Source organism: Dermacentor albipictus, chromosome 3, assembly GCF_038994185.2.
Source record: "Dermacentor albipictus isolate Rhodes 1998 colony chromosome 3, USDA_Dalb.pri_finalv2, whole genome shotgun sequence".
Lineage (NCBI taxonomy): Eukaryota > Metazoa > Arthropoda > Arachnida > Ixodida > Ixodidae > Dermacentor > Dermacentor albipictus.
The window spans coordinates 136,750,725-136,764,710 of NC_091823.1; the positions used below are offsets into that span (position 1 = coordinate 136,750,725).

Genomic DNA, 13,986 nt, shown 5'->3' on the forward strand with positions numbered 1-13,986 from the left:
CACCAAAGAGCACTACAGGGATGTCCTCCATCGCCTATGTGATGCTGTGCAGCGCAAGAGACTGAAGTTGTGATCAACAGGAAATTGACACATCCATCACGACAATGCACCTGCACATTCCTCGCACTTCATTCAGACTTTTTTGGTGAAGAACCAGACTCCTGTAGTTCAACAGGCTCCTTACTGCCTTGATATGGCCCCCTGCGACATCTGGCTTTTTCCCAAAATCAAGAGGCCATTGTAAGGAAAGTGATTTCAGCCAAGAGAAGACATTAAGGCTGCAACGACAGCAGAGCTAAACTCCATTCTGAAAAAGGCCTTCTTGTAATGCTTGTGCGGTGACCAATGTTGCCCACTGAGCCTGGTGGGCCAATCAAGATTATGCCCGAGGGGGCGTGTTTTCATTTCACATCCATGTTTTCATTTCCCATTTCATGATTTGTGCATTCACAGATGAGCCTTAGCGAAAGCCCACAGTATTGTTTAGGGAATTTATATACAAGAATAATTGTAGAAACTATGCAAAGTTCTTCCTAAAGAGTAAGCGCAACCTTAGGAGCTTCTATTACAACATGTTGGAATGGAGAAATGGTTTGGTCCGGCATCCATTGAATCACTTCTGAAGTTTGTTGCATTTAAAAGACTAAGCTTAAATATGCAATCCAACAGGATATGGTTTTTCATATAGGTCATCACTTATTTTCTTTTTCAAGAATAGTCAGGAAATTAAAATATTACATGGAAAATGAAGTGTCACGTTTGCAATATAGCAGTAAAAAACAATGTCATAATTCTGGAAACTGAAATTAAATCAACAAAATTGATTCCTTATACAGGCAAACACTTCTAGCACGGAGTGACCATTGTAGTGAAGGCATAATTCTCTCCCGGTTCCTTTGTGAGTGGTGCAGTGCGCGCAATCTTTACAACGAAGTGACTTGTACAGAGAATAATTTTTGGGCCCCACACACTTTGTTATAAAGGTGGTCAACTGTACACTATCTTTAATTGTACCAATAACTTGTGAATTGGACTTTTCTAAAAGTTACTTGAACAATGTAATGATTTTAGGTGAGCTGTAAACAAATAGTATTGTATTTCTCTGCTTTGGACTAAATTTAACAGGTGTAGATTTTCAGACTTGCAAGATATATCCATTTTTTGTGCATGGTTCAGGAGTTGTACAGATTGTGCTCAAAATTTATTTATTTTTTTACCACATCTGGGCAGTTGTATTTGAATGTATTTGTGTGTATGTGAATTTGCATGTATTTGAACACGAATATGTATTTGAATTTGAACATGCATTTGAATGGTGCTGATTTGACAACTGTAACAGCGCTAACACATGCAACCACAAAGGAACAAGGACGAGACACAAGTGCTGTGACACGCGTTGTGTGAGCTTGTCATCAGCAGTCTGTCTTCTGCTGCAACCTGCTGTGGCACTAGTTTGTTTTGATGGCAGAAAGGAAAGCTGCCTGCCCGCAAAAAAGTAATGAATAAGACACAGCACTTGTGTCTCATCTTTGTTCCTTTATGGTTGCATGTGTTCGCGCTGTTACATTTGTCAAATCAAGTATGCACCAACTCGCCGAGTAGGAAGGTTTATTGAATGGTGTTGTAAAGCTCGATGTTTGAGTGTACTTTCCCAGTGGCTGACCAGCATGGCCATGCCTGCAGGTGGCAAGCATGCTGCCTGGCCGCACAGGTGGCCAGTGCAGGGATCGCTACAAGGATAATTTTGCCCAAAGATTTGTCTCGGGGCCCTATACTCCGGACGAGGACTACAGCCTGTTGGAGCTGGTGCAGAAGCATGGACCTGGCCACTGGTCCAAGGTGAGCAGGCTAGGGAGTACAGCAGGAATGGCAAACGATTACCCCTGACTTCACTACACCTTCATGTCCATTTCTTGTCATCAGCAGTCTGTCTTTGGCTGCAACCTTCTGTGGCACTAGTTCGTTTTGATTGCAGAAAGGAAAGCTGCCTACCCACAAGAAAGTACCTACTAACTCAGGTACAAACTCCTGTGTTAAGCATCTGCAGCTGCTGCTTTAGTGTGCTGTGCTGAAGTGGTTTCAAGTCAATGATGACTGCCACATGCTGTGTGGATCAACAGGTAGCCTGCAGCACTTTTTAGAAGAAATAGTTTCTTTTTTAAAGTAAATGCAAGCGGCGTAACTAAATTCTAATTGCCTTTAAAGCATGACAGCTGAAAGAAAAAGTTTCGAAATGAATACAATAATAAAAAAAGAGGAGCGCATGCTTCAATACACAAATAGTCATATGCACTAGAAGAACCTCTATATATTTCATGCAGAAAGCACGCTATGTGCACTAAACTGTTGCCCTGCCCTGGTTGCTCTACATAGCAAAGGCAGTTGACTTCTTGAGGTAAACAGCTGAATTCGTGGCTTGTTCTTAACTTATTTCCTGGCCTGTCCTTTTTTTCTAAATGGTGCAGGTTGATTGTAGGCAATGTGCAAGGTGTATATATTTCAGTTTTCAGACACTGCTTATGTCCACTTTGAATGGTTTGCAGTGTAGTTGGGCACAACGTGCTTTGTTTGGCTTGCGGTAGCTTCTTCTTCACTGGGCATCTTCGATTTTCGGAGCTCTGGCAGCCAGCTAGTTCTGCCCTGATAGGAAGTCATGTGGGTTGTGATTCCAAGACAATCCAAAGGTGCCCAACGTTTGCAAAATCGAAAACCAGTACTGCTGGCCACAACTGCAAGGCTATCCATAAATCTGCATTGTCGAAGTGGTCTGAGACTGAGCAAAGTCCGTTGACACAGTCATTTGTTATGAACGAAGTGAATTCTACAAAAGCAATGCCAAATTCAATGTGAACTGGGTGGCTGGGACTGCCATCATATTTTACTTAAATTATGGAACCAACTAAATGACAGTAATGTTATGGATCATTTAGCATTCTGTGCATGCACATTTAAATTCTGTTATTATGCTAAACACACATAACTAAAGCTGTTTAGTGGTGCTAACAGTAAAACAACGTTATCAGCAGACTGATCTCCACACCGTCCTACCATTACAGCATCAAAACTTGCCAGATGCCAAAAAGAACAGTTCACTTTAATATTGCATGAAAGCGAGGCAATGGGTGGCAACCCATTTTTCATGACTGCCATGTTTGTTGTAAATTTGGTACATTGTGTGCATGTGTCATGCCTGAGAAATCAAGCAAAATCCACTGTCGGGATTGAAATTTCGCTGGCTGTTATGCTTTGTTTATATTATTAGTTCTCTGAATAAAAAAGTCACAGATGCACCCAAAATGCAAATAATTTTTATTGATAGTACTGTTGGACAATTAACTAAGTTTCATATTTTTATCGACCGTATAAGTTACTGTAAACATTTGCTTACTAATTATACAAACTACCATGGTGGCACGTGCATTCAGGCAAACATGAACAGACCTCACTGGATCGTCGTGAGCACTTGCTACCAGAATGCCGGTGTGATGAAGAGCGCAGGCCGAGGGGCGTGGACGTACCGTCTGCCTCTCGTTTCAGCATATCTCTGAACTTTGACATTACGCAACCTCCAGTACTAAATATGTTAGAAGACATTGCATTACCTTCACAATACGACGCGCAGTCTGCACCAGCTCAAAGATTTCATTGAGACAAACACTAAAAATTTTAAAAAAAGAAGCCTGGCATTTGAAGTGTTTTCTCTCCAAAGTTTCGTTTGAACTAGTTCCTAGAGTATGTGCTCTAGAGAAGAGGAACCCCATTGGCAGCTGAAACAAATCGAATAGTCGCCATTCGAAAATGGCGATATTTTTTCTGACTTTTTATTGTGATAGCAATTATATAGACACTCCAAGCAAATTTTTGCTGTCGTCATCGCTATGAGCAGGTTTCGTATATATTTAGGTACATGTATGCTATATATGCCACGCCTTGCTATGTGACATGCAGTATATGCAAGTCATATTGCTCCATTTGAAAAATATTTGGTATTCGACTTGCTTCTGGTACTCTCTGATTTGTATTCAATTTGGTCTTAAAAGAGAGAGAGAGAGATTGAAGGAAAGACAGAGAGTTTAGTTGGTCTCGAGAACTGCTACTAACTCACCCTTATTGGTGGCCGCCATCCTTTGTTTCATTGCTTCTCTACAGAGTGCATGGCTCTTTCACAGGTGGCGCAGGAGATGCCTTGGCGGACAGCCAACTCAGCACTGATGCGTTACCGACGGCTGACTGAGATCCTCGGCAACAAGCAACCAACCGTGGCTGATCTGATGGAGCGCTTCCTGCCAGCACCTGCAGCTCCCGTGAACGCAGCGCGACGCGCCCGCCTCACGGGCCTTGACAAGCGCCTGGACCTGTACCGGCGCGTCTGCCGCCAGCTCACCACCCAAAGGCTGAAGCGTGCTGCCCTGCTGCTGGTCAAGGTAACCACAGCACTTTTGACCATTGCCACACATAGACTGACCAAGATGGAGCATTCTTGCGACTGTCTGAAAGGAGCTGTTTGTGATCACTTACTGATAAAATACTGCTCACAGTGTCCTTGGGGTCTTAAAATGCAAGCCAGAAACCACATATAGTACTGTTGACCACCTGCTCCAGTTTCCTCAGCTTCCAGTTGCTGGCATCACAGTGCTGCTGTCACTGCTTCTGAAGCCACTAGTCACAACTGGCTACAACTGGCTGGCAGTTTTAGCCAAGGGTTTTGTCTGGCTATGTATAAGAGGACAAAAAAACATGCCATTCGCATCTCCATAAAGGCCTGCAGAGGCTAGGTATGAGTGAAAGCATCAAGGGGACAGCGTGGAGCAATATTTTGCTGTTTTTAGTGTCTGCAGTCTACTCAGGAAAATGTGCCCTCTGGCCAGTGGGTGAGCAGGGAATGCAGTAGAACCTCATTCATACGTTTAGGGAAAAAATGCAAGAAAGAACACACTAACCAGGAAAACTTATGATCCAAAATGACTAAACAATTTGAGACCCAAATGTACTGGACATCTACATAATGGAAAGTGTTGTGCAAATCATTGCAGCACGAGACACCAACATGTGCTAAGCTGGTGGAGCCCAAACAGCCCAAAACATGCATTGTTGTTTTTGAGATTTCTGCAAGCTTACGTTTGCACCCCTCGAATTCGACCTTGGTCGGCAGCTTCTTCGAGCTGGGCATCTTGGCAGAAAGTTTTGGCATGCCCACTCGCTGGAATCATTGCAGCATTAGTCAAGCTGGTGGAGTCCAAGCGACCCGAGACACATTTTGTTATTTTCTTATTGCGTAGTGTTTTAAGATAGCCGCATGAAACTGAAACAAAATTGAGCTGGTTGGTGACACTGAAATACAATGCCACCAAAGCGAAACGTGGAGCTCATTTCGTGCCGCCTGCAGCAGGAAATAATGGTGCATTTGGGTTATCGCGTATTAACAGCTTGCAGTACACTTCCAACACCACTACGCCACACGCATGGTGAGACAGATAAGTGAAGATGCATATCTAGATTTGCTGGTACCGGAATAGGAAACTGAGTGCCCGTCGGCGTTTTCACACGAGATGGGCAGGTGAGCATTGCGGGAAATGCTGCTGTGGCGGGCGACTACTGTTCTCGTTGCAAGGCTGGCGCCCTATTCTTGTTTACATGGGATATAACGGCTGGAAAAGTTATCATCTGATCGCACTTTTGTGATATTATGTACGTTGGTGTCGAAAGATTGTGTTTTCTAGGAACATATGAACCGGTAACTAAAAGCAGAAGAACCCATTTCACAATGACTATCAATGGTAATGCATTAGCGTTGAATCAGTATTGCCACACCGTGCATTGCCACCACCAAAATTAGTTATGTACGAGATGTCTACTGCAGCGAGACTCGTCTTTCGTGCTTCCATAAGAGAACTCAGAGCCATCTAGTACCACCGTCATAAAGCCTAGGGTGGCATCCAAAATACATGGCACACCGGTGCATTCGAATGCTGAGAAACGCATCTTGCAGCTTTCGAGCTTCTCTCTCGCGCTTCTTTCTGGACATGCTGCACCATCTAGTGCCTCTGCCAAGAAATTCACATGGGGCCTCCAACGTGAGAAGCGTCGCGCACCAGTTCCTATGAATGTTGATAATTGGTTCCCTGCTTGCCACACACTCAGTGGCACATAATCAGTGGTCCAAGTTGGCAAGACTTTCGTTCATAGGCCAGCTCGGTAAAGTTTTCGCAAAAAAAGCATTTGTAATGGTGCGACTATCGCCTTGAGAGCCGGTGGAGAAGTTGGCTCACATGCATGTAGTGTGAGATTAGAACACGCTGGCGCTCTCAACCTGAGTGGCTATGGTAGCAGCCTCTCCAGAGATCTGGTGGCACCATTGCTGGCTGACCTAAATAAACAGTGGCTACAGCAGCTACCTCTTCAAGCTGCCTCCGACACATCTACTGAAAAGCAGCACCTACCTTGTGCATTTGTGGCACAGCCTGCTAATGCTTCAGGTTGCTGTCGTTGATGAACCTTTGTGTCTTTAGTTCACTTCCTCTCAACATCGAAGAAATTCAGGGAGCTTTTTCGTCTTTGTAGAGCAGCACATTCTGGAGATGCACATGCCTGGTTACTTAATTTGCATCAAAGGCGTTCATTGAAGAGTAGTAGCACACACCTCCTGGCGCAAACTCGGTGAGCCAAGTTAGCATCAAAGAGTTTCTTCGAACAGCACTGTCCCGCATCTACTGTAACCCATGTGAGCGTGAAAGAGCTTTGTAGAAAAAGGGGTGTCACAGTAGTGCCCAACCAAGACACCCTGCCTGTGCGTCAAGCACGTGCCGGCCAACTTTATTTTCATCGTCTTTCACAGCGAGCACCAAAGCGCAGGCCAAGAGCGCCAGCCTTAGCATCCCAATGTTGCAGTGTCGCTGTGTGCTACAGGGCCTCTCCGCCCAGACAGAACGGCAAAATGGCGAATTAGTATGAATGTGTTACAAAAGTGTCCATGGTCAGTCTATGTCAGTGTGAAGGGCATAGAGCCATTGCTACAGAGCTCAGCCGGGCGGCACTGGGCGTTAAGTAATGAGTGAGGGACTCGAGGGACAGACGCTGTTGGGAGAAATGTACCAACTTGACAAGATGATGGTTGGCACATGTGTCTTGAGGACAGAGAAACTGCAAACCTTGTGAGGCGTATGATGTGTCGCCGGTGCTTCTGCGAGCATTGTCGGTGGTGCATCACTTACCGCATCCTTGCATGGCATTCAGGGTATGCACATGAGCAATTCAGTTAAACCGCTTAATGTGCCACAACACGTGCATAGCAGGTGAACATGGCGCATCCTGTTCGGAGGCGAAAACCATAGAGTTTCACACTATAACACCTAGAGGGAAATCTGGCACCACCGTCTATGGGAGTTTCTTAAGGGGTGCCGTGCCATCATAGGAATGACGGTATATGTGTCTGTGAGGCTTGTGTTGGCTGGTATTGTAGGCGGCTTCGTCTAAGACGTGGATATGGCTATGCAAATAACGTGTTATTCAAATAAAATCTTCATAAAATGTTTTTATTCACGCATATTACATCTTCCAGTGATGTTTACTCACCTACAATGCATGATGAAGAAAAGAAAAGCAAGAACAGACGACAAACTGTTCCAGTGCGAGCACGAATCTTGTCGTCTGTCCTCCAACTTTAGCAGCCCGCTGATACTTTTTACGTTTCATATTATTGTACATGCAATAACAAGCTCATAGTTCACACAAGTTTTTGTGTAATAATGAAGCTAAAACAGCTTTTTACATGCTGTTTTAGTGGAAAATTAATCATTATGACAGACGGAACGTTGCTTGCCTGGCCCTCCGAGAACGATGCCAATCCGAAGTCACAATATACCAGCATTCCCGTGCATACCACAGTGCAGCAGCGCCAGATTTCTCTCTAGGTAATGTAGTGAGAAACTATGGCGAAAACAATCCAGCACAGCTGGCAACAGGGTGCATCATGAGTGAGCTGTGGGCTGGCCAGGCAGAGTGGGGCTAGGGATCGTAGGAATGTCTAGTCATTCGATGACGATTGACGCAGGATGCAGCGTAGCTCACACTCTGGAGATATGGCTTATTTGATGTCGGGAGTCAAGAAGAATGTGGCTTGTGTATGCGGTGACAACAGCTGGCATGGTCAGTGACAGCGGAGTCGGCCAGGAGCGGAGCTAGGGCACCGACTCAGTGACCGGCTCAGCAGACAGCTGGCAGACAGCGTCGACGCCTTCGATGGAGGGTTGGTCGGGGGCCGAGTGGCAGGTGCTATGTTGTTAGAGACAGGCCCGATGGCGTGCGGTGCGGGAGCCGGCATTGGGTCAGCAATGTCACCACTGTTACGTGCCATCATTGGTAGCGAGAAAAAGTGATGATGTAACCGGTATCAATGTTGTGCCAATGCCTTTGACGCGAACATTGTGCTGCATACTTGCATGAAAGATACCTTTAGTGAAATCTTGAGGCCAGGGGCTGTGCAGAAACGCACTTGTTGGTCGACGAGACGGTATCGTGGCAGGTCGAGGGAAGAAGGTTGTGCTGATGACGATGGCATACAGGCGCAGTAAGAGACGCACTTTGTGCTGGCCATGAGGGGGTTGGCATTGATGAGTCCCGTACCGTGCAGTCAACCTGTGGAAGAGGGCAGTACAGAGGGCCATAGAAGTTTAGGACAAACTGTCGCTTGTCATAGGAGCACAGCCCAAGCGTTGGAACGCTGAGGCAGATTTGGAGATCAAGTGGCAAGACGTCGAGGAGTACCTCGTACTTGAACTCCTGGATCATTATGTTGTTCACCTTCAGAGCCGCCTCATACTGCATGAACAATGTCCCGATCTAGCGGGACCAGAACAGCAGTAGTCGTGGGCTGAACTGGGGTTCCAGCCACTTAGCCATGGTAGCATGTCACTCTGTGAAAGGCACATTCTTCAGGGTCATCACTGTAGGGAGTCATGACGGCGGCCCAAGAGCTGTGCCATCATCCCTTCATTTCTTTCAGTAGAAGGGTGAAGGTGTCGACCGATGCGTTGGCTGCGGCGATCAAGACAACTAGCGTAGCAGGCTTCTAGAACAACCCTGTGTGTGCCATGTTTGCGCATCAAGCACACGCCGCAACTATATTTTCATCTTTCGCAGCCAGCACCAAGACACCGGCCAAGAGCGCCAACCTTAGCATCTCCCCACGTTGCGGCACCAGTGGTCCAATGGTTGATTTTGAACCCTGTTACCTCAGCACAGCTCCTGTGCACTAATCATTTGACCACGGGCTGCCTAGTGACCCAGGTAGGTGGGAAAATGGTTAGATACAAACACAGATAGATATAGATGGACAGATGGAAGGATGGACAGACTTCGCTGGCCCCTGAAATTTGCTTGAAGTAGGGGCATGAACTGAGATTTTAGAATCTTCAACAGATAGCAAATCACGCCGAAGCTGCCAATAGAAAGCTTTGGCATGTCCGGTATTCGGCTAAAGGCAAGCTGACCTGGCGTTTTACCGGATGAGTGGAGGCACAAACATGAATGACCTGCGCAGTGCAACCACCTGGTGGCGCAGAGCTCAATCAGACAAACCGAGATCTAATATTGCAGTAACCATGTGTATTCTACGTCGATACGTACTGGCATAAATTTTTGGCACTGGCGTAATTGTATTGCTGCCGAAAATTTACACCAGCAGTAAAGTAAAATATTGGTTGCTGTCTGTCTATCAATCTATGTTTCTAGCTGTTCTCTTGCCGACTTGGGTCACTGGGTAGTCCAGTCTTGTCGGCACATGAGAGAGTGACAATGAGGCGTTATTCCAGCACCGGAGCTCAAACTCGACTGATCTTTTACTTCTTCGGTTCCCTGCCAATTCAGCTCCTGCGCCGCTCGTGGCATTGCCTGACCTCGTCTTCTTTCTTGGGGCGATGGCGTCAGTGTCGCTGGCTCTACAGTCTAATGGGTAGAATATCGGGTTCCTCTAATGAGCTCAAAACCACCTGCCAAACCAACTTCAGGCACTGGGTATGTGTGACTGGTGTGTGTGCCCCTCTTCAGTGAGCCTCTTTCATGCCAACTTTGGTCTATGGGTATGTGCCATTTAGTTTGTTCCACTGGTATGGGTCGGTCTTCAGTGGACCTTTTGCACCAGCTATGGTTGCTGCTTATGTGCCACTGGGTATGTGCTGCTCATCAATGAACCTCTTTGACGGAAACTTGGGTCACTGGGTATGTGGGGTGCTTCATCGACAAAAAAATCCTTTAAAACTTATCTGGTGCTGGGCGGAACCGAATCTAGGTCATATATGCGTAGACAATCTTGTTTTAATATATATTCACGCACACGCCAGGTCCGGACTTTGCGGATGCTTTGCTAGATGGCTCAGCGTGTCCAGAGCGAGGAGCCAGGCGGCATACACGCCTGATGCGAGATATGTTTCAGCGGTGGCAATACAGTGTGTCACTGCATTGCTTCAATGCTAATCACATTAATGTTGATAATCATTGTGAGATGGATGGTGCACAATTATGTTTTTCTTTACAGCGAAGTTTGCAGCCTCTAGCTCGTCGCTTGTGTCCGTTGCTCAGGCTTTCTCGTTGCTTGCTCACCCAAAAAAGCGACGGCTAGAAAAGGGGTTTGTGTTTGAGTTTCCGGGTAACAGAATTATGTTTTCTCGTATTTTCTAATTACAATCTGATGCTATCATGCCAGCAGGTTGTGTGTAAGTTGTACTTTATGAATTTTCTGATGCATTTTACCTTGAAAAATTCAATTATAGTCGAACCCGGCTATATCGAACTCGCAAAAAAATGCCTATCAGTTCGATATAGAGCATAATTCGATATAAGCCTGCTAAATAATTTGATGTCATAAAAGCACATACCATTTATTAAATCACTTTATTGGTGAAACTAGCTTAGTTTCGCACGAAGTCGTCCTGAATTTTCTTCTGCTTGGCCAATTTCGCTGCCTGCGACGCACACACTTTTCCACATTGTCTAAAGGGTCGGAGCAGCTGAGGCCGTAACCTTCCGCATTCGCGCAGAAGCACCGACTAGTGCGAGCACACCAATAACTTCGGAGGATGTGGGCCAAGGACCGTCGTTGCTTTCCTCATTGTGCCAACTGTCACTTGTGCTCGGTATGATGTCGGCAATGTAGTCTTCGTTTTCAGGCTCTCCTGTGGTCGCGACACCATCATTTGCGCTGACAAACTCGTCTACCGTTGATTTGTCAACAGCTTCCGGAAATTCTGACAGCTCGCTCTGAACTTGGGCAACATCGGCAATGGCTTCATCGCATTAATCAGAATTTAGTCGTCACTGCGCACGGGAATGTCGGCACAGCTGAAGCAATTTCAGATGAACCACTCGCACATGGCCGTGTGTACGCGTCGGGCGCCACGGACACCGGGTCGCGCGTTGGGCCGCTTTAGCCGTAATTTCCCCCTTCAAGATCGCGCTGAGAGTGCTCCTCAGAATCTTGCATGCTGCAGAGACATCCTACTTGTCACCGCATTCGACCCGATTTATGATTTCAAGCTTCACGACGAAAGGTGAATTCTGCCGCTTCATCACGGCAACACTGCGGGAAAAGGCCCACAAGGCGCACACGCAATGAACCAGAAAAGCAGCGAGACAACTCGCACTTCCGCCATCTTGTATGACGAGCGCACAAGAGCCTCTGATTGGCTGTCTGAGCAAGCGCTGCGGGTGGGCCAGGATCATTTTTTGCAAAGGGTGTCGACGGCTCGTCCGAGGCAGGGCAGTCATGGTAGGGAGAGCGGTTGGATGGAGCCGCGCCGCTGGGTTTTCCCGCCACCGCGAGGTAAAGCCAACTTCTGGAGGCACTTTCTGCCGCTTTACGTTCGATATATCGGGAGTCGCTGCTTTTTTTGTTCGATGTAAGCATAATTTTTGTTATGTATACTCATTGTAACTATACCGTGTCCAGAAATTGTTCGATATATAGAATAATTTGATGTAAACGGGTTCGATATAGTCGGGTTTGACTGTAGTTCAATAACACACTTGTGCTAGGTGGAGTGCCTACAGGAATGAGGATGTATGCTGTGCTAACGGTACTGCTCTTAGCGGCCACAGCCACTCAGACAGACCTCTTAATGGCAGCCGGAAATGGGATTTGCCTTTCGGTTTCCATGTAGCAGATTTTTTTTCTCGTATATTCGAATTGCAATATATTTGCTATCACATGTGCAGTTGGGTCTAAGTCGTACTTTACACATTTTCTGATGCAATTTATTTTTGAACATTAGTTCAAAAAGGCACTTGCGCTTTGCGGACGGCTTTGAAAAATGAGGATTATGCTGTGCTTGCGCACACGTGCGTGCGTGACGTACGTCGCTTTTGGCGGCGGTGCTTGTGTAACATTGTCCAACATCAGTTGGGGTGGTGGTACTTGTTTAACATCTGCACCAGCTTCGCCGTACATTCAATTTCACGGGGTGGAATGGAGGTGGATTTTTTTAGTTGCGGAGTGCATACTGCCATTTCTGCCCCCTACCTCCCCCCAAGGAGGTAGGGGGGGAGGTAGGGGACAGCAAGCTGCCCCCTCCCTCCCCCCCCCCCCCCCTGGTGAAAGGTAATCCAAGAAAGTTTGCAGGAGGGCTTTTGCTCGGTCGTGAAATAAATTTCAAGGGCTGTTGGCACCGAATTCGGCGGCCAGCAAGCTAGGCCTATTCACCCTTTTCGCTGCGATTCCATAGGCACTGCCATCTTTGATCACGTAATGACGTGTCCATTGCTTGCCTCAACTGCCTCTGTTGCCTCTGTGTTTACAATGGGTGTGTATGATACCGATGCAGCTTGGAAAACCTCTGTTTTGGCAGATATCGTAGACAGTGACTAGATGGATGACATGAAGCTTTGGCCACAGCTTCAAAGAACATGCAAAAGCGCTTTTGGAGCTGATTAATGTTGAATTCCAATGGCGGAGTCGGAGCAGCCGACGGACTCCGCGAGCGAGCACTCAACTCTGGCGTAGAGCAACGCCTCCATATCCGCCAGTGGAACACAACCTGCGCCGCCGGAGCAAGGCGGAAGTGGAAGTTCTATCACCGAGTTACCCAGGATACCTTGCGTGTTGTCATTTCCTTCCGCTGTTTGCTCCCAGCACTGCCGCACTGGTCACTTGTCTCTTCAGCACCGTTTACCTGTTGTTTTTTTAAAAGTGAGCAATGGATATCTCGCCAAACGTGCAGCAGCTTTTGCTTCCTCGCGAGTCATGACCGGTGGCGCCTCCTAGCAGACAAACGTGGTAAAGGAAATATGTCACGCAGAGTTCCGGTCCACTCCGCCGATTTTGGCAGAGCATCTTTTTCTGCTCCACGGACTGACTCCCGCTCTGAATCCACTCCGACTCTCTCATTGGAACACCTTACACCTGCCCTCACTCTGCCATTGGAACAAACTTGCTCCGAAACGAGCAGAAAAACTTGCTCCGACTCCACCATTGGAATTCAACATAAGCTACGTCCAAATGGCGCAAGCAGTGCATGTGGTGCTTGTTCTAAAAGCAGGGCTAAATATATATTCTAAGGTATTCGAACTTTCCGTTTGTGGATTGAATCAGGATTAGTGTGTTTTGCTCTTCGTTTTTTAGTTGGCAAATATTTTGAAGCTGCGGCTTGTCACATTTCTGACTCAGTAAATTTCCTTGGTGCGGTTGCTTCCTGATTATTTTCTGCCTAATCGCCCGCGGGTGTACTCAGTTCTGATAGATTTGTTCTTGCTGCACACAAGGCTTGAAACGTAGCTGTTTTGTGCGTTGTAATACCTTGTAGCGAAGATTAGGAGAGTGCGAATATTGAAAGTTTTGAATACGAATCGAATGCGAATAAGGCAAAAAACCGTCTTCAAATATTGAAACGAATATAGAATATTTGTGTAGTATTAAAAAGTGGCAAAACGAGGTAACAATACCTTTATTACCTTTTTGAAAATAGTATTGCACTTTACAAGGCTGCTTCAGGTTAAAGA

General features: G+C 46.5%; 1 protein-coding gene across 5 annotated transcripts in view; it reads left to right on the top strand.

The window, feature by feature from the left end:
* LOC139057585 (snRNA-activating protein complex subunit 4-like) overlaps positions 1–13,986 on the top strand; it is a 115,448-nt gene that overhangs the window by 68,185 nt on the left and 33,277 nt on the right. For all 5 annotated transcript variants that reach the window (XM_070536074.1, XM_070536073.1, XM_070536072.1 and 2 more), the window contains 2 exons: positions 1,684–1,839; positions 4,170–4,424. In XM_070536074.1, the coding sequence (XP_070392175.1) occupies positions 1,684–1,839; positions 4,170–4,424 (411 nt within the window). The remainder of the gene's footprint in view (positions 1–1,683; positions 1,840–4,169; positions 4,425–13,986) is intronic.